The sequence below is a fragment of the Cryptomeria japonica genome, chromosome 2, assembly GCF_030272615.1.
Source record: "Cryptomeria japonica chromosome 2, Sugi_1.0, whole genome shotgun sequence".
NCBI lineage: Eukaryota > Viridiplantae > Streptophyta > Pinopsida > Cupressales > Cupressaceae > Cryptomeria > Cryptomeria japonica.
In genome coordinates this window covers 273115496-273137164 of record NC_081406.1, presented here as the reverse complement: position 1 = coordinate 273137164, position 21669 = coordinate 273115496, and the positions used below count along the sequence as shown (strand labels likewise).

At 34.5% G+C, this 21669-nt stretch overlaps 1 protein-coding gene across 1 annotated transcript; it reads left to right on the top strand.

Annotated features, from left to right (window-relative positions):
• Positions 1-1957: 1957 nt before the first annotated feature.
• Positions 1958-3866, top strand: LOC131030503 (pectinesterase-like). The gene is made up of 2 exons (XM_057961356.1): positions 1958-2937; positions 3172-3866. The coding sequence occupies exons 1-2, from the start codon at positions 1977-1979 to the stop codon at positions 3864-3866; spliced, it is 1656 nt and encodes a 551-aa protein (XP_057817339.1). The 5' UTR covers positions 1958-1976.
• The last annotated feature ends 17803 nt before the right edge of the window (positions 3867-21669 follow it).

Sequence of the window (21669 nt, the reverse complement as noted above, 5' to 3'; positions counted from 1 at the left end):
CTATAATTAAACATTGTGTTAATAAAAAAATAAAAATATATAAAAAAACACCGTAGTAACTTAAAATGGATTGTATAGGAAAGAGATAATTCAGCGACGCCTCCATCATCAATACAAATTGATACATAATTTCGTAGAAGTTGCAGGCCAGCAGATGATTACGTTTATCCAAAGAATAATGACTTTATACACCAAGTGGAATATCGTTGACCATGCGTTGTATTGAAAACTGCTGGGCAAAGCCTATCGTCTAATTAATCTCTACTATTTCTCTACTGTATACTTTTTCTCATAAATAAAAATATTATTCACGCTAATCTTACGGTCATTCCAATGTAGGTAGACGATGGCCCCGATAAAATTTAATAGAATACAAAAGAGCTTGGATTGAAGCAATTCGAATGTCAACTGCACTAGTTTCGTCGTCATGTGCTGGAAGGTCTCAACTTGAAGGAACTTGATAATCCACATTCCTCGCCTTCTGTCTCAATGGAACGGTTAAACAACGCTGATTGTTTCTCTGTGCGATACATCTTTCATTGACTTCCGATTGGGAAAGGGAAAAAAAATAATAGGATACGTGGAAATGCGTGTTATCAATTCAATGGAACATTAAGCACGTTAGACGCCAGCTGATACTTGATCATATTAAAATTTGCAATGAAGTTCGATATAGTAGAAAACTATTTTTCTACAGCTTGATTAAAAGCTAATGATATTAGTTTAAGGAAAAAAAATGTGCAAGTGTGTGTAAATTAAGTTGAGTAATTAATGTCTTGGATTGTTAGTTGACTTGAAATTAAATAAATTTAATACTTAAATAGGAAAAATAGAGACATTTAATTTTTATTTTTTTTATGGAGGTTCAGACCTGCGAGCACCACTGCCCAGCAAGGGCATGAAGCTTGCTAGCTGCCAGCTCAGCTAGGGCCTTCACAAAGTATTTTTCTTATAGGAAATAAACAATATTCATCAAAGTTGGTCAATTTATATCATCAGTTTGTTTTAAGTGTAAGGTGTAAGGTTGTTCCAAAAATTTATGCGATTTAGATATTAAGTGTTGTAGGATTAATTTAGATGAGCATTGATTTTATCTTATGTATGTAGTTGATATCTATCATACTTCAGCAATTTGATAGATTGTGTACCTAAGTACATTCTCTTTAGTCGAAAACTCTTTAGGTAACTAGATTAATAACAATGAAATGTTATTGAAAACAACATACATATACATAAAGATAGTTATATGATGTTGCAGTCAGTCTAATTTTTTATTACCTTTTAAAAATCAAAATATGTTGCAATAAATTTCTCCTATATATCACATGTAAATTAACTACACATTAAATGCCTTTAAATTTTATAATAGAACATGCTCTACAGATATAAAAATTTAATTCACCGAACCAATATTTAAAAAAACATTACATATGAATATTCAAATTTCAAATCCAAATCTCTAGACCTAGAACCAAATCAATCCAAACACTTCAAAGTAAACCCTGATAAACATAAATAAATAAAAATTAAATCACAACAGTTTTAGCACGCAAATATATCCTAATCCAAATGGGCGAATCACTAAATAGCAAGTGGAATACATATACAAATGTCACCATTAAATTTAGCGAGTCAGTGGAAAAGATAAAGAGTTTGCAGCACGGAAATGGTTTTGGAGATGCAGTCTTGTTTATTTATGTGTGTATCGATTAACTCAAATGACCAATCTATTAAAACCCTATTTACTCAAGTAGGGGGCAAAATCATTAAATATAATATGCAATTAATGGGCTTGCTAACAAGTTGCATTTGCCTTAATTTTGTTAATTAAGGTCAAGTCAATGGACGCAGCTGTAATCTAGTCTCTGTACCGAGGCATATCTGAGAAACAATCATTGTATCGACTCTATAAATAGCATAGAGCAGAAGGTGTAACCATCAACATTCTCCATTTCATTTCATATTTCGGAAGAGCAATGGCTTCTGCTTTGCGCTTTTTGATTCTGCTATTGTTTGTCTCTTCATATGAGTCAAAAAACGATAATCAGGACAATGGGGAGGTTCATTCTGCCTGCGAATACGCTTCCAATCGCAGATACTGTGAGGGGAGCTTGTCTGAAGGTGGAGGATCATCGAAAAGTGACCCTAAAGATCTGACTGAAATTGCTATAAGATTGAGCATGCGTCAAGCTAAACTTGTTCACGACTCCATTTCCGATGACTCGTCGAGTACGCGGTCAATGCAGAGGCAAGCTCTAGCAGATTGCCGTTTCCTTTACAATCTAACGGCGGACTACTTGAACGCGAGTTTGACCAAATTGGCAAACTCGACAAACACGACAATGGAATGGAAGAGTGCAGTGTATATTCAGAGTTATCTGAGTGCAGCCCTAACAAATCAGGCCACATGTCTGGAAGGCCTGAGTCAAGCAAATGTAAGCCTCCGTTCATTATCCTTTGGCAAATACATAGCTAACGCATCAGATTCCGTAGGCAGTAGTCTGGCTTTGAATAGAAAATATTTTGTTGCGGGGAAGGGTCCTGTGAAGCGTGCTGGCCAAAACAGGCGGCTCTTATCCAACGATGATTTTCTTGCGCAATTTGATGATGGAGTTCCGTCCTGGTTGTCTCGGGCCGACAGAAGGCGGCTTCTGCAAAGCTCAGGTGGCGACGGCATTTTAGTGGGTAACATCGTAACGGTGGCGCAGGACGGTAGCGGGAATTTCACTAATATTACTGCTGCCGTCAATGCTGCTGCCGATAAAAGCACAGACAGGTACGTGATCTATGTTACCGCAGGAATATACAGCGAAAACGTGGACATTCCCAAGAACAAATGGAATATTATGCTCCTCGGAGATGGAATAGATGTGACTGTGATTACTGGGAATCGAAGCGTCATTGATGGATGGACTACGTTTACTTCTGCAACTGTTTGTAAGCTTCTTACCTCTCTTCGTTTGCTTTCCTCAGGTCCTCCTAAGACTTCACCAAAGACATTGTTGCTTAGAATTCTAGTAGAATAGAATTGGAATACTCTCATTATTACTTGATATATATCTAACTTAGGTTGCCTGATTCTTTGGTAATTGAAATCGTGTCACGTGCTGGACTTTAGAATGGTTATTCTTACATGGATCTGATCATGTTTGTTGGGTTGACTTCACGCAGCTGCAGTTGGGGTAGGTTTTCTTGCACGCGATATCACATTCGAAAACACGGCAGGAGCAGAGAAGCACCAGGCCGTGGCTCTGCGAGTGGGCTCTGATCTGTCAGCCTTTTACCATTGCAGTATTAAGGGTTACCAAGACACTCTCTACACTCACTCCCTCCGTCAATTCTACAGAGAATGCGACATCTACGGCACTGTGGATTTCATCTTCGGCAACTCCGCAGCTGTTTTTCAGGCCTGCAATCTTTTGGCAAGGAAACCCATGGACGGGCAGCAGAATCTTTACACTGCTCAAGGTAGAACAGATCCAAATCAAAATACTGGAATTTCCATTCACAACTGTAATGTTACTGCTGCGCCGGATCTGGTTCCTGTTATCAGCTCTTTCCCCACATACCTGGGTAGGCCATGGAAACAGTACTCTCGTACTGTTTACATGCAGTCTTATTTAGACAGTTATATCCAGTCAGCTGGGTGGTTAGCATGGTCTGGAGACTTTGCCTTGAGCACGTTATATTATGGTGAATATAACAACAGCGGGCCTGGGTCAGATACTTCACAGAGAATCGCATGGCCTGGTTACCATGTGATGAACAACATTTCGGATGCTCTAAGTTTCACTGTGAGTTCCTTCATCTCGGGCGATGCATGGATACCATCTGATGCAATGCCCTACGATTCAGGCTTTCTTTAAGCCACAATAGCAACCTCCACCAGACTGACGCTCAAAAATTTATTCCTTATAAGTAATAACTAGATTATTTTGCTTGTTGCAAACGACTCGTATGTAATCATGGTTCTCTATTGAAGAATCGAGCTCTTATCATGGATATATACATATATATTTTAATTCTTCAATGTTTCAAACTGCTATAAATGAGAACGCATCCTAACCATAATTCTGAGCCAACGGGAAAAGCTATTCAACGTGCTAAATGAACTCATGCTGTGTATGGGTATGGAAATTGCCCTTGTGGATATCTCTAAAAGTAAAAAGACATTTTTAGAAAGAGAATGGTTTTTTTTTTCAAACATTTTATTTATAAGTGAAAATATGAAAATAGTATTAGAATATTTTTATTCTTTTATGAATTTAAAAATTAAATTGTAAATATTTTAATTAAGAAATAGTAGTTTTTTTTATTTTAAGAAAGTAAGAAATTAACTGTAAATTAGGTATATTAAATAGTCAAAAACAAAAAAATGTTATATATGTAAAATTTGGTTATGATTTGATGTTGTTTAAATTCTATTGTTTGATTTATAAAGATTAAAAGGTAGATATTGGACAAGGGGCATGCAAAGTATGTCCAATTAGAGGTACAAAGCACATAGAGAACTATTCCACCAATATTATGCAGTATTTTGGGTTAATGAATTCTTTGTAGAGTATGACATCATTTGAAAATTCTTATGTCCAATAAAAAAAGAATAGTCTAGTGAACCTAAAGAAAAAGTAGATATATTTCCTAACTGTTAATAAATAAAATATATTTGATATTGTTCAAATATTCTTTATATTTTCTTTATAATATTTTTGTATGTGATTTGGTGATATATGTATTCTAGATTTTCTAAATTCAAAATACATATAAATTTATATGCTAATTACATTTATTCCTATAAGAAAAATTTCTCATTAATTTTCTATATAACAAATTAGAAATTTGGGAAAAGTTGCATCATCTTTCATTTAGATAATATGGAAATTATCTTACTAAAATAATATTTGAAAATTAAAATTAAAAATATAGTTACATAAAAATTTATATAATTAATTAGATATATTTATAATTGAAAATTTTTTCACCAAATTTTTATATGAGAACATTGAATTTTTATATTTGTATTCAATTTTTTCTTTATTGATAAAAGACTAAAATTCTACAATACACCTTTATATCTCCTTATGCTATTCTATCTATTCTTCTCCTCATCACTTCGAAGATGTTTGACAGACCATTCAAAATCCTTATATACTCCTTATGTCTCCCTGCTCTCCTTATCACTCCAAACTCTCCATGTCAGCACATCCTCCTTATCGCTCTCTTGTTCTGGGCATGATTGTCGGTCAAACCATCTTTGAGTATCTTTGTTGCTAAACATGGTCTCTTCTGCACAGTGGGCTTCTCCATGCTCCTCCGTGTCACTGCAAATCGCAGTGTTGGCACTGCTCGTCCATCTCTATCGTTGTATCCTCCATACACCGTCGCTGATAGCATCATCATGACGAAGCGAGGCATGTTCGAGGTAGCATGTATACATGCTGCAAATCGAACACTTGACTTACCCTCAGGTAGGCGCACAACTTTAGTGTTGCATTGTGGGGTCATCGCCGTATTTGTATTCATTTAAATAACTTAAGAATTGTTATTTTGAATTACAATTGTAATTATACAATCAATAATAAGCCTTTGTAAGGCTAAGTAGCGTTAGTAGCTAGTGAGTCCTTCAAATTGAAATTGGCTTGAAAAACATAATAACTGGACTCATTTGGAAGACATTAAATTTAGATCTATAAAATGAGTCGAGAATACCAACCACTCTTCTTCAAATGACCTTCATGATGCTACTAATATTGATGAATTTGTTTCCCATCCTATGCTCAAACACTTGTTTTTTGGATATGAAAGTATTATGTGAAAGGAATGTTATCCTTCTAATGAGGATGAAGATTTTATTTTAGATAATTCTATGTTGATATAATTATCATCTCTTTTAGGTTTTTCTAACATTCTATAATTTGAGATAACATTTTTTAAGGCACACTCATAGCCTCCTTTTCTTTTCATTATTCTCCTTTGTATGCTTCTTCGTCAATATAGGCCTTATCAAATACAGTGGTGGTGGCCGTTGTATTGTTTTTGGTTATTTATTTGATTAAGCATTAGCTTTATGTGTCCTTCAAAGAATCCACTACAAAATATCCTAATTCTAGAGGTCGTTTTATAAGAACTTTAAATTATTTCACTTGGTTGGATAATTTGGTTCAAGTTACTACTGACTGCCAATCTCCTTTAATGATTGTATTTTCTCTCCAAGGAATACCTTTTGAAGGATATTTTTCAATTGGGCTTAACTGCATTGTAAAAATTCATTGTTAGTGGATTAAGACTCTTCATGAGTTTGCCCATGGTTATATGCCTTTCTTATTTCTCTTCTCAACATGCTTAATTTTATTTGTAGTTTAGTTCATGAAATATCAATGGGTGTACTTGTTATATTTAAGCCTTGGATCTTGAATTTTATATTTTGGGCCTCATTAAATACAAGAATCCCATGTGGCTAATTCTATTAGGTCTTATATTCACTTTTTAATTTAATTTTCTACATTATGTTATGGGTAAGTTTGTTGGCAAATTGGAGGAATTGATTATGTGTTGCATTAATGTTTTGTCATTGATGGCAACACTGGCTATTTGGTTGTTTACTGATTTCTAGTAGGTTCCGGTAGAGCGGTTGGATTATAATATTGATCTGGTGTGCTTTGGTTTGTGGAATTGGTTTGGATCTATCATTCATGCTATTCAGATGCGTATCATGATCAGTTGGTTTGGGATTTAATGACTCGGTAGCTATCATTTGTTCTAGTAAGCCTTTTGGTCACCGACAGAGTTTTGTTGAAGATCTTTTGATGTACTTGATAAGTGGTGTTCGCATGGCTTCTAGATGGCTTTCAAGATGATGTTGGTTATCTTGTTTGTGTTCCTGTTGATCGATCATGTTGCATTTAGGACCGGACCTAATGCTATGTTATTCTGCTAGGTTATGGACCGGTTTATGTAATGTGTTGGTGAATGATCCCGATGTGTTACCGGTTGGATCTATTGATTGGAATATGTTGTTTTGGTCTTAGGCCAACTTGGTTGATCATTGGATTGCGGGTCTATGTTATGAATTTATATTATTATCTTTTAGGAGGCCGACCTAATTGTTTAGGTCCCAAGTTGGTATAAATATGATGTAAGATCTCTTTATAGATCATGGGTTTATGGTTTTAGGGGTTATGCAATTATCTGTGTGCGAATAAGGTTGTAATCATATGCAGAGATTTTGGTCGATCATAGGTGATCGAATTGGGTTGGTGAAAGAGGTTTAAGACCTTCGGTATTGAGCTTAATTGGAGCTATACTCAGGCATGGGAGATGTTATTCTTGCAGCTCACTCTTCTTTCTGGATTATAGTCTAGATTTATTTTGTAGTCAGTGAGGATCCTTTTGTGATGAGCAACACACTCTAGGCTATTGGCTTTCCTGCATGTGCAAGCCCCTGTTTTTGTAATCACATACTTACTAGAGAAGTATTATTTGACTGTGGGTAGGCTTCCCACCATGGTTTTTCCCTTTACCAGGTTTTCCACATACAAATCTTGGTGTTATCTTTTGTGGGTGGTTGGTAAATGTTATGTGGCTTATATTTGTGCTTAACTATTATATCCATTATTTCGGTATTTGGTTTATGTATTTCAGTAATAAGGATTTAATTCTTAAAGTTCTATAATCTGTTGACAACTGATTCGCCCTCCTCCCTCTTAGTTGTCCGTTGGTTATTTGAGTTGTCTAACAATTAGTATTAGAGCTTGGTCCTCTCTACAAAAGCTTAACCTCTTGAGGAAGATCCTATGGCATCTAATAGTCCAAGTTCATCAAGTTTTTTCTAGAGACAAATTCCTAGGCTTAATGGAACAAATTACAGAGTATGGAAGATTCAGATGGAGACTCATCTGAGATGTCCTAGCAATGAGATTTGTGAGATCATTGAGAAAGGATATACACCTCATAATCCAGCATCTGGAAATCCTCCTCCGACAAGCTTGGATAAGGACATTGAAAATGATTGTAGAGATAGAGAAGCCTTTTTGTGTGCACTTTCTAATCAACAAGTTATGGGACTAATTGACAAATCAACTGCAAAGGCTATATGGGATAAATTGGAGACTCTCAATGAAGGTGACCCTACTGTTAAAATTGCTAAACTTGTTGGTTACCAGGTGAGATATGAGAACCTAAAGATGGAAGAACATGAAAGGATTACTTCTTTTATGGAGAGAGTTAATGAAATTGTTCTGGGAATTCAGTGTTGTTGTGGATCTTTGAGTGAAGATGAAATAGTTTCTAAAGTATTGAGAGCTTTGCCACCATCTTACAAGATGAAGGCTACTGCAATTAATGAGTTGAGAACAATGGCAAACAACTCTATTAATAGGGATACCTTGGTTGGAAAGTTATCTACTTTTGAGCTTGAGGAAATTGGTCCTTCTAGAGGTGCAAGGAATGTTAATAGTGATACCTTGGTTGGGAAGATTGTGAAGCCCTATAATCCAGTATGTAAGGAATGTCAAATGGGAAAGCAAGTCAGAACTTCTTCTAAGAGTATACAAGACAAATATAATGATGTTCTTGATATTATTCATACTTATTTGTGTGGTCATGTTAGAATCAAATTGTTTTAGGGTGATAGATATTTTATGCTAATCATTGATGACTATTCTAGAATGATGTGGGTTACTTTTCTAAGGGAGAAATATAAAGCATTTGAAAAGTTTAAAATATTTAAAGATAAAGTTGAGACAAAGACATGATTGAAGATTAAATTCTTAAGGTCTCATTAGGGTGGAGAATTCACATCCGGTGAATTTAACAATTATTGTGAATAGAATGGGATAAGAAGACAGTTATCTGCACCCTGAACACCTCAATAGAAAGGTATTGTGGAAAGAAAGAACAAAAATATCTTGGAGGCGGCTAGAACTATGATGATGGAGGCTAATCTACTTCATATCTACCGAAGAGAAGCTATGAGCACAGCGGTATACACATTCAACAGATTTCATATCAAAGGAGACACTGGTAAGTCACCTTATGAATTATGGTTTGGTCATACACCTATAGTTAAGTATTTCAGAATCTTTGGTAGTAAATTCTATAGAAATTTTGATCCTAAATGTGATGAAGGGATATTTATTGGTCATTCTAATGAAAGAAAAGCATATGGATTTTATAATAAAAGATTGCAAAGAATTGTGGAGAGCACTAATGTCAAAGTGCCTGAGTTGAACAAAAGTCAAATCAGAACTTATGAGAGAGATCCAGTAGTGGAAATGATCATAACTGAATCGTTAACATCTACAACAGAACAAAATGTTGAACCAGTTACTCCAACAATATTAGAAAATTCAATGGTAACTGAAGATCAGAGCAGAGGAAGAGAAAATTAGAAGACTCCTAAGTATGTTAGGTTAAATCATTCAAAAGATCAGATCATTGGAGACAAAAATAAAGGAGTGATGACAAGAAGAAGGTTGGTAGCTGATGAGTTATGTTTAATTTCTCAAGTTGAATCGACATCAATAATTGAAGCATGTAATGACGAATGTTGCATGAAAGCTATGGAAGAGGAATTAGATTAGATAGAAAAGAACAATACATGGACTTTAGTTCCCCGACCTAAAAATAAGAATGTTATTAGTATGAAATGAGTTTTTAGGAATAAATTGAATGAAGATGGATGTTAAGTGTGCATTTCTGAATGGAGATCTTGAAGAGGAAGTTTACATTGAGCAGCCTGATGGATTTTCACTTTCAAATGACAAAAACATGGTTTACAGGTTAAGGAAATTTTTATATGGATTGAAACAAGCCCCTAGAGCTTGGTATGCAAGATTGGATAAATATCATTTGAATCTTTGTTTCACTAAAGGTAATGCTGATAGTAATTTATATTATAAGATCATTAATGGTGACATATTGATTGTCGAAGTCTCTGTCGATGATATCATTTTTGAAGGCGAGGATAAGTTATGTATGGAATTCTCTGATAATATGAAGAATGAATTTGAAATGTCTAAGATTGGGGAGATAAAAAATTTCTTAGGTTTGCAGATTACTCAGACTGATAAAGGTATTTTCATCTATCAAACTAAGTATGCTAGGGAGTTGTTGAAGAAATTTGGTATGGAAAATTCTAAACTGATTGGTACTCCTATGATTACAAGTGAGAAATTGACTAAGGTAGATGCATCCGCACCTATAAATCCCACAAGGTAAAAGTCTATCATTGGAGATTTGTTATATCTAACTTAGACTAGACCGGATATAATGAATGTAGTTTGTATTGTATCAAAATATCAGAGTGATCCTAGAGAGAATCACGAGAGTGTAGTGAAAAGGATTTTTCTAGTATTTGCAAGGAACAACTGAATATGATTTGTGGTATCCTAAAGATGATGGTTTTACACTATGTGAATATATAGATGCAAATTGAGCTGGAAATGTTGATGACTGGAAGAGCACATCTAGTGGAGCTTTCTTTCTTAGAAAGAAAGTTGTTTCATGGATCAACAAGAAGTAGTCATGTACCTCTTTATCTACTATTGAAGCTGAGTATGTTGTTGTTGCTACTAATTGTATATAAGCTCTATGGATAAAGAAAATGTTGAAGGATATAGGCATGGATTGTAATGAACTGGTAGTTATTCACTGTGATAACTCTGTTGCTATTAACATATCAAAGAATCTGGTATTTCATTCTAAGACAACACACATATCTATCATAAACAAATTTTTGAAGGAGAAGGTGGAAGAAAATGAAGTCAGGATAGTTTATGTGAACACTAAAGAGAAGATTGCAGATATCTTCACTAAACCCTTTCTTAAGGAATCATTTGAGTACTTCAGAGATAGGTTGGGGTTTCTGCCCCTCCGATAGAGACCTGGGTGATGTTGATTGAAATCAGTTCGGTATGCATTTACAGAGCTACTATTCATTTTGGATTGATGTGTTGGTGCTACTAGTCAGGGGGAGTAGTCAGTTGTGTGGTTCAATGGATTTATGATTTTTCTTTGATGTTTATGTCAGATTTTTGGCATTAATGTCAAAGGGAGAGAGATATATGTGAAAAATAGAGCTTAACATAATATGGGTCAAAGGGGAGAGATCAGAGCTTAATAGGGATATCATTCATAGGGGGAGTTTGTTAACTTCATTGTAATATCATCTTATGGGAGATTGTTGGTTGTCTTCCTCTGGGGGAGACTTGTTTGGCATTTCTTGGCACTTGGATTTTTTTCACATCTAGTGTCGCCATCAATGCCAAAGGGGGAAATTGTTGGAAAATTGGAGGAATTGATTATGTGTTGCATTGATGGCAACACTGACTATTTTGGTTGCTTACTGATTTTTGGTAGGTTTTGGTAGACCAGTTGGATTATGATATTGATCCGATATGCTCCAGTTTTTGGAATTGGTTTGGATCTGTCATTCATGCTATTCAAATGCATATCATGATTAGTTGGTTCAGGATTTGATGACTCAGGAGCTATCATTTGGTCTAATAATCCTTTTGGTCAATGGTAAGGGTTTTACCGATAGAGCTTTGTTGAAGATCTTTTGATTCACTTGATAAGTGGTGTTGGTGTATCTTCTAGATGGCTTTCAGGATGTTGTTGGTTATCTTGTTCATGTTCCTATTGATCATTGGTGTTGCATTTAGAACCGGACCTAATGCTATCTTATTCTACTAGGTTATGGACTGGTTTATGTAAGGTGTTGGTGGATGATCCTGATGCGTTACTAGTTGGATCTATTGATTCGATTATGTTGTTTCGGTCTTAGGCCGACTTGGTTGCTCATTGGATTATGGGTTTATGTTATGAATTTATTGTATTATCTTTTAGGAGGCCAACCTAATTGTTTAGGTCTCAGGTTGGTATAAATATGATGTAAGATCTCTTTGTAGATCATGGGTTTATGATATTAGGGACCATGCAATTATCTGTGTGCTAATAAGATTGTAATTATATGTAGAGGTTTTGGTTGATCATAGGTGATCGAATTGGGTTGGTGAAAGAGGTTTAAGACCTCTAATAATAAGCTTAACCGGAACTATACTCAGGCATAGGAAGTGTTATTCTTGCAGTTCACTCTTCTTTTTGGATTGTAGTCTGCATTTATTTTGTAGTCAATGAGGCTCCTTTTGTGATGAGAAGTATGCTCTAGGTTGTTGGCCTTCCTGCATGTGCATGCCCATCTTTTTGTAATCACATACTTACTGCAGAAGTATTATCTGACAGTGGGTAGGCTTCCCATCATGGTTTTTCCCTTTATCAGGTTTTCCACGTACAAATTTTGGTGTTCTCTTTTGTGGATGGTTGGTAGATATTTTTTGTATTATATTTGTGCTTAATTGTTATATCTTCTATTCCAGTATTTGGTTTATGTATTTCAATAATAAGGTTTTAATGCTTAAAGTTCTATAATCTATCGACAACTGATTCACCCCCCCACCTCTCAGTTGTCCATCAGTTATTTGAGTAGTCTAACAAAGTTAGGGTGAATTATTTGGTCTAAATATACCCTTCAAATTTTCTTGTGCTACTGTGTGTCTATATTAAGGTTGATATGAATATACCATTGCCTTTTAAAAGTATTTATCTCTTGGGTACAAGTTTTGAATTATTTAAATCAATCAATTTTTTAAGATACTAACAACCTATTTTTATTATTTTCATGAAGGTCATTAGATTGGAAATTGGGGATCATGTGTCCAATTTTCAACTTACCTCATTCACAATTCCTTGTAGTTTGTAAGGTAAAATCCAAATGCTCAAGACTTGAAAAATTAAATTAAAATAATCCTTTAAGGACCACTTTGAGTATTAGGTTTTGGTGATAAAATCTCCATTGTACAAAGAGGAGGATTAATTATTAAAGAAAAATCTTGAGAAACGATGCCAAACAACCCTAACAAAAAACAAAAGTGATTAAAGGCTCATCATTTGTAGGAGTTAGAAGATAGGCCTTACCCTTTTCAATAAGTTAGGGAAGCCAATTTAAGTATTTTACATGATTTAACAACTCAATTAGGTTTCAGGATAGGAAAAGCTCCTACTAAAGGGAAAGAAGAAACCTCATTTTATAACTTTTACAAGAGGGTCAAAAAGGCCTTAAATGACCCAAAACTGTATGAACAAACATCTAGAGAAAAGATGAGCATATGATAGTTCAGACAACTATCTAAGGTTCAATGAAGACTTGTTATGTTCATCTTATGTCCAAAGGAAATATTCATACACTCATTAATACTACCATATCCATTTTATAAGAACATTATTCATTTTAAATCCTAAATTAAGATTACTAAGTTTATTTTATCTAATTGTGTGAAAATTTAAAAGAAATTAATGGAAACATATGTGCTCAGTACCAACATTCATACATGTAAAATCATTAATACAATGTGTACCACATATGTGACATAATTACATTTCATCCAATAAGGATTTCCAAAAAAAAAAAAAAACCTTTACAAGATAATAGGACTCAAATGTCCTCAATTGCATTTTTATAGAACAATGAAATAAAATACATTAATTAAATGCAAGAAGGAGATTGTCAAAGGAGACAAATTGATCCATAGAACTTAAATGTTCAATCCCCAATGGTGGTTTCCACACCCATGCCCACTATGCTAGGAAGTGTCACAAAGGCCAAATATACACATGCAAGACACAAAGGGAGAGTGTATACACTCATTTCAATCACAATGTAGATATAGCATTTAATAATGCATTAAATCACATTGTGCACACAAGTAAAAGGTAGGGTCTTAATCCACATTCAAATGAACTAACTCTGGAAGATTGGAAATGAGATCACACAAAGGAAAAGACAAAATAAGAACTTGATTTATTCATATTTTATTAGTTCACAACACACTCCCTTACATAGGAAATACAAGGACAAATAGTTTTAAAAATTGATCACATCATATGAAAATTGTCATATGCAACTACCTACAATATAATATGCTCCAAAATTTTCCCCCTTATTACATTAATCTAGGAAAGAGAAAAAAATTGTAATGGTTGAATACAACCCTTATAGACACAGGAATGAAGCACCTTCACCAATCTACCTCACTAACATAGGAAACATCAAAATAATTACATTAGTGGATCTCTTGATTGTAGAACCTGAAACCATCTACATAACATGTGAAAACATAAAAGTTTTTCTAGCGTCCATGCGCAATGAGAAAAAATTCCTACAAAATTATACATCTTCAAGTGTGTCTAGTGCCTCATCTAGTGTTGCACATGAGACACCTTTCCTCCAAAAGTTGACATGTCCTTTGAGTGTGTCTAATGCATCCTCCAATATTCTGGAAGCAATCCCTCCTCTACTATAATAATCATTAAACAATTATGAATACATTAAATGTACTAACTAAAAATATTGCCCCCCTTGCTCCTCGAAGGGACACATAATGTCAAACCCCCTCTTTTATTTAGGAACATAAATAGTGTTCTTCTCATGCAATGAATCATCCCTGAGTGAGTAGATAGCTTGGGATGATAAATGTCCTATTGCCTCCATTTCCTCTAGCCTTTTATGAGACCCTCTCTACTATCTAAAGCACAAATGTTTCACAAATATTTCACCAAAACAACAATAGTGTGTTTCACCTTCAGTTGTAGCTAAAGCTTTATTTTTCTTCAACTTCCCATCACTGAGATCTTTGGCCTACTAGATGTAATTCATTTGCACATGTCCAATTTTTCAATAGTAATAGCATTAGAACTATTTCCTTGTTGAAATGTTAGACTTATTCATAGAAAGAAAAGCACTTTCCTTAATAATTAAATGGCTCTTATTAGCTCAATTTCCTTCATCAATAAAAGAGTAAATCACAACTTCCAAACTACAATTTAGTTTTCTTCAAAGTAAAAACAATATGATCAAAACATAAAGACATAATACTTAGTAATATTGTTGTGGCATCATCATCATCAACATTAGATTTTACACTTGCAACTTGATTAAGGACAAAATGAAATTTACTAATATGTGAAAAGTATTGTCTCCCTCTTTTATTTCAACCTAAAGAGTTTTTGTTTTATGGAAATTTTATCACTTCAATCCTATAAGCCAAATAAAGAATTAATCTCCATCCCATATTTCCTTTGATATCTTTTTTAGATCAATATGATGTAAATATATATCAAATAAGCCAAGACCAATCAATGGCATAGATATAAGATATTTAGCCATCCATTTTATTTTTGATTAAGTAATGTGGGGAAGGGCCCCAAACCATTACACATCAGAATCATAGAGATCAAGCCCACTAAACATCATAGAGATCAAGCCCACTAAACATCATAGAGATTAAAAGAGTTTGCATAAGATAGGTATAAACATAGTACTTTTGAAACTTCAAACTAAAAATAGTTAAGAGGAAAGACATCAAAAATAAAATAGAAGGGGTCATTAATATATATAGACCCAACAATTTAGCATATCATTTAGCTCCTCCTGCCAAGGGAATAATTCTTTTTATCATCTCTCCCTTAGTTTTTACATATTTGGCCTTTGTAGTAGACTTCCTTTACTTTTTCCTCTCAATTTTCTTCACCATAGTCGCAACTTCCATCACACACTTCTACATTAGGCCTCTCTTTATTTTGATTAGGTTCTCAATGCCAACATCTAGTCATTTGATTCATTCCATTTTTTTCATACACCAACAAATTTTGTGGTGTTTCCTAGCTCTCTATCCTAATATTTAGATCCACAATCTCTGCAACCATTTCCTACTAGTTCTGGGGTTAATTCAAGCCTCTACCAATATCTTGGTCTTCAACATCTCCATTATCTTTTAGGTTGTTTTTACCTTTCAAAGGTTCATTGAGATGACTTTTCATTGAAAGGTAATGAGAGATTGAGTCTTCCAAGATTAGATTCAAAGGTTGGTCTTGGACCTTCTCACTGCTCTTAGAATCAATTCCATTAGAAGTTGAGTCTTTTTATTGCTCCTAAATTATCTCCTCAAGAGGGATTTTCTCAATGGCCTTAGCAATATTTATTATCGAAGTTAGTATAGCAAGCCTAGTAGACCTACACTCCCTAGAGGAATTAGTTCCAATATCCTTGTCTAGTTCACTGTCTAATATGTCAATAGAAAGGGAGGGGTAAATAGTATGACTTTTCTTTGGGGACTTGCAAACCACCTTTCATTTTCCACTATTAGGTTGAGGGCAATGACAACTAGGGTTCTTCAATCACTGCTTGCCATTGTTCAAGTTAGCTCTTGGGCCAATGACAAGAACCTTGGAGGGTATCACAACCAATATTAGGCTTGTGTTTCATGGGAGAGTAGAGAAGGGATTTATACAAGGAAATAACATGGAAGGGGGATGGTATATCATCCTTGAAAAAAAATAAAAATTTGGGGGTTGTTGCATGGTAGTGGAGGGTTTTGATCCTAGTTAATAGTGGAATTGTGAGGTAGGGTAGGGTTAATGATAGGCGTATTCTCTACAGAGAATTTGTATATATATTTGATTAAACCTTGAGGTAACATAGCATAAAACATTTCAATAGAATATTTATTTATTGAAGAGAAAAGAAAGAAGGGATAACATACTAGTTTGTGATGAATCAAATGATGTAAGAGGGGGAGTGGTAGCCATAATTTATTGCAAATACCCATACCATAGTGAAATATTTGATAAGATGGTAGATCACAACTTCCCATGGTGGTAGTAAATCTTTCCTTCTGAAACTACTCTAGTGACTCTTCAGTGGTTGTTCTTCCTATAGAAAAAGTTAGGTGTAATCTTCATAATCTTATTTTTTGGCTCGTCTAGGGAAACTTCTCTTCTTCACATTTGAATGTGGTATCTTGCATTATAATTTCCTTCTACAGCTCCATATTAACACCTTAATCCAAAAAAAATTCATCTTTCCAGTTGGTCATAAACTGTGATGACAAGTATTTGTTGCTTCCTTTCATAATATTCAAGAATGGGGTTGCTCCTCCCTTCTAAAAATATCCCATACTTATTTTTTCTTCTTAAGAGGGGAAAATAAAGAGGATTAAACCCTTAGTCCATGGCCTCCTATGACTATAATTCTTCCACTCCAAAAAATGGAGCAATCACAATTACGACCTAAAACAAGGAAAGAAACTCTTTTGATGGTTTTTTTGGAGAATGATTGATAAAAAGATAGAGGGAAGCAAAATGAACCTTTCTCATATTGCCACATGAGAGAATTAACATATTATTAATTCCATTTTAAAGATCTATATATTTCTTATCACTCCATAAATGGTAATAATTGCAACAATTCTTCTAGGTTTACTCATACTCTTTCCTCATGCGAGTATAAAAATTAGATGAAACAAATTTTCAAAGAAGGAAATAAATGACACATTTGTTATTAGTATCCCATATTATTACACAGGGTTGAAAATAATCATAGCTTGGCCAAATCACTTCATCCTTCCTTTGACACATCAACTTAAGAGGACTACTACCAGTCCACACAAGAATCACCATAATCACTAAGTTAAACATTTGATTACTATACATAGTTGATAAACCCTTCATATCTCTTATCATATAATATATTTTTGTGGTGCAGTCACCGGTTAGGAGGGACCTCAAAGAGATCAATCTGGACTGAGCTGCAAGAGTAAACACACATCAGAAACAAGAGGATATGATGGAGGTAATGTGGAACTGAATGAATTAGATCATGAAAACCAATTACAAATAATCGATAGTATCTTGGATACAAGATTTGGCTCACTGGCCTGCTACATACATACTCAATCACATTATCAATCAACTTCGGACCTCTAATTCTTAAGATCTATCTTCTAAATTTCCTCAAATTTAAATTATAATGCTCAATTATAATGATTTATATGATCCAGGGAGATCTGGCTGGCACAAAAGGGATCAAATGCCAAAGAACAATATAAAATGTGTAAAACCAAGAGGTTGGCCTCCACCAAAGAGATTCATCTGAAAGATCCAAAGGATGAAGTGCAGATCAAAGGGAAGGTCGGCCACATGCCAAGGAACATTAGAATAGATGAACTGGGGCCCTGCAAACTATGAAAAGGATTCCCAAGATTCACCAATATAGGTCCAAGTGGTTTTGATGTCCTAAGCTAGAAAATAATCTTGGAATCCGAAATAAGGAAGATGATTATGTCCTCAAGCAAAATCCAAGTCCACAAGATTCAATGAGCCAATGCAACAAAATGCAGAAACTACAAAATAGAAAACAAACTAGAAAGGAAATGTTTTTGGCTGATGCAAGATTGCCAAGAACCAGTGATGCTCTTGCATCATTTTGATGTGGCCAATGCATCGACACCTTTAATTTCTTTCAAAAAGGTATGTGCAACCTCTCATTCTAGTAGTTGCTCAATAATATGTTTATCCTCTATGTGATTTTTCACTTTTGATGCTAAGGTGGACTTGGAATTAATAATTTTTATAAATAATTTTGAGTTCCCTTCAATTAATCTAGATTACTAGGTCCATAAATCAAAATTATTTTGAGGCCACACCAAAGGGCTATGGTTTTATCTTCATTCTTGGTTTTTGTCCCAATGCATTTGGCATATCCTTCTATTAATTTTCCCTTTGATTCTATTTTAATTTTTTTAATCATGGTAACACTGCAGTTTCTTTCACTACACTCATAGACATTCATTTTGACCCAATCTTGCCTTTTCTTCCTCCATCACACATGCTTGGACTTAAAAATTTCTTGATAACTTTGATTTTTTTCCATTCTACTAGTGACTCTCCTCCACCTTCTAACATATAATTCCATGAGAGTAGCATTGTAAACTACACATTTGTGTTTGTAGTGTCATAAAATTGTGACCCTAACAATTGTTGACTACATTAGGGTCCTCATGCATGTGATCTCAAATCCTCTAGCGTGATTAGATATTGGAGAGTGCCCGACTTGCGAAAACAACTACTTCCTTGGCCTCTACATCACCCCAACCACATTATGCCCTATAGAAAGGGGTAGGATAGGGGAATGGCACCACTGTTCCCCCTTGGAAAGGAGCGTGGTGCCCTTGTCCTCCCAAGACAGGGAAATGGCTCCTTTGGCCCTGCCCTATTTTAGGGTAGGACCCTTCCTAAAGAATGCATTGTGGATTGTGCCTCGAGTAGAAAACTCCCCCGATGTCATCTCGTGACAAAATTCAAATCCACCAACATGTATTTAAGGGGTTATTATCTCTCTCATTTGCATAGGTTGGATAGGTCAAAGTTGGAGAGATTCAAGTTGCACAAGTGATCAAGCATTCAAGCATTCTTTTTCATTATTGAGCATTCTCAAGTCTCCCTTCAAGGCTAGGTGTTGCATTAAAGTCAAGGATTCAACCATTGAAGAGAAGAATGATTCCAACATACAATTCCACACAAGCATTTTTATCAACATTTCTACTACAACCTCCCTTGAGGTGATTTACAATTCAATCTTTCATTTGCATCTACTTGCAAGTACTTTCTTTGATTACTTGGTTAATTCCAAAACTGGGGTTTGACCTAAAAGTAAACCTCCAATCCTAGCCCATTTTCCTCTCTTTTCTGTGTGTAGGTTGCAGGTGCATAGTTGTACTTTCAGATTCCAGCTTCATTTGTAGAGGCGAAAAAACCCTTTTCGTTTTGCGGATTTTTCGGAGGACCATGTAAATTCCCGCGATGGTCCGAGCAACTTTTCCTCAAATTCACAAGTCAACTTTGTCTTGACATTTCACTGCCAGATCCAGGAGCACAACTTTATATCATATTGCGATCTCAAGTTATAATTGATTCTTTGTCACTTTTGCACTACATAATTCAATTAATTTCCTTTCTAAATCAAACAAGGAAGAGGGGATCAACTTAGCATTCCCAATTCATTCAGAATTCAATCTATCATCTTTGCATGGAGAGATTGAATCTAGTGAATTATCCTTCCCCCTTTCTAATGTAATGGTGAAAAGTGCTTGAATGGTAATTGATAGGGAAACTTTCATCTATCTTTGAGGGAAAGGGTAGTTTTCCTTCTTGATTTATCATTCAGCATTTTCCCACCATTACATTTTGGTGAACCTGACATCTTGCATGCTTTCCTTTGAACATAATTGCATATTTTTCATTTATAAGTTTCAAATTTATGCAAACTTAGTGGTTAAATCATCCAAAACCCTAGTTTTTAAAATTAAAATTAAACTTGTGATTTGTAAAAAAATGCTTGTGGTTATTTTAGATCTGAAAATTATTTTGAGTGTCAAATTCAATTTCCTCATTGTCTTGTTCAATTTACAATTAAAATTTACAAAATTAAGAGGTTACTTGGTAAAACCCTAATTTTCCTAAATCATCTTGAACTTGTGCAAAAATTGGATTTCCATTGAATTTTCAGATTTTTTATTGTTCTCATATTTGTCTTCAATCCTACAATTCAAATTTTCAATTTCCTCCCTTTTTCCCCAAAATTCAAATTTCAAAATAAGGTGGTTAGGTCATCAAACCCTAATTTTTAAAATTAATTGTATTTTGTGTAAATTTCAAATCAATTTCATTTACATTCATATTTTTAAAAGTTTTCCAAGGTGTCCCTATCCATTAGGTTTGACTTTTTTCAAAATTGCAATTCAATTCCCCTTTTTCTTCAAAACCCTAATAGGGTCTTATTTTCACATTTGTGCCTTCATTTTGCCCTTCTAGAGATCATAAAATTGACCACTTTTGGGGGGTTAGCTTTAAAATCATCATAATATCCATCCCTGAAAAATTTCAAAAAAAAGTTGGTCGGACCATGTGCGTTCCCGCCATGGTCCTCAACTTTTTTCCTGATATTTTGAGAGATTGTTATGACTGTATTTACTAGCTTAAATCTAGAAGATTGGTTGAATTTGTCAATTTTTTATCCCTCTAGAGTCAGACATACCTTCAAAATTCAACATTTCAACTTTCAAGAAAAATTTTTAAATTAAGACATTACTAGTTGTCTACCCTGATTTTAAAAATCTAATTTTAAAATTAAGCGGTATTCCCTTGGCCCTAATTTTAAAATTTCCAATTTCCTTTCATTTTTGGAAATTGTGTCATTCCCTTCCTCCAACAAAGTTCAAATTGTGTAACCATTATTTCTTTACATTTTGCATTACTCAATTTTGTAAGCATTGTTCCACGATTCAAAATTTCAATTTTCCCTCTAGTGCATGAGTTTTACAACTATTAGTCCTACCTATCCTATCCCCGTTAGATGAAACATTAGAATTAAGGCATCCCAAGGTTTAATTACTGAGGAGATGGAGCCTAATTTGGGTGACTTCTTTAATGAGAATCATGCTAATTCTTCCCATCCTAATCATGTGCCTATTCACCCCATTGATGGATCCCATGATGAAGAAGAAGCTTTAACTAGGGTTTCTTTAGATCAACTTTCTAAATTGGACAATCAATTTGATAGCTTTCAACAATGGATGTTCCAAGAATACCCTAATAGTGAAGCTCTTCCATTAAATTGAAGGCTTAAACAAATGCTTCAAAGTGATAAGAATGGAATTTATATATTGCATGGCATTTCACATATTGTTGATTCTAATGTCATTCCTATCAAGAGTTGTGCCGAAACCCTAGGTTACTCACAACCTTCAACACAAGTCAATTCCTCTATTCCTTTGA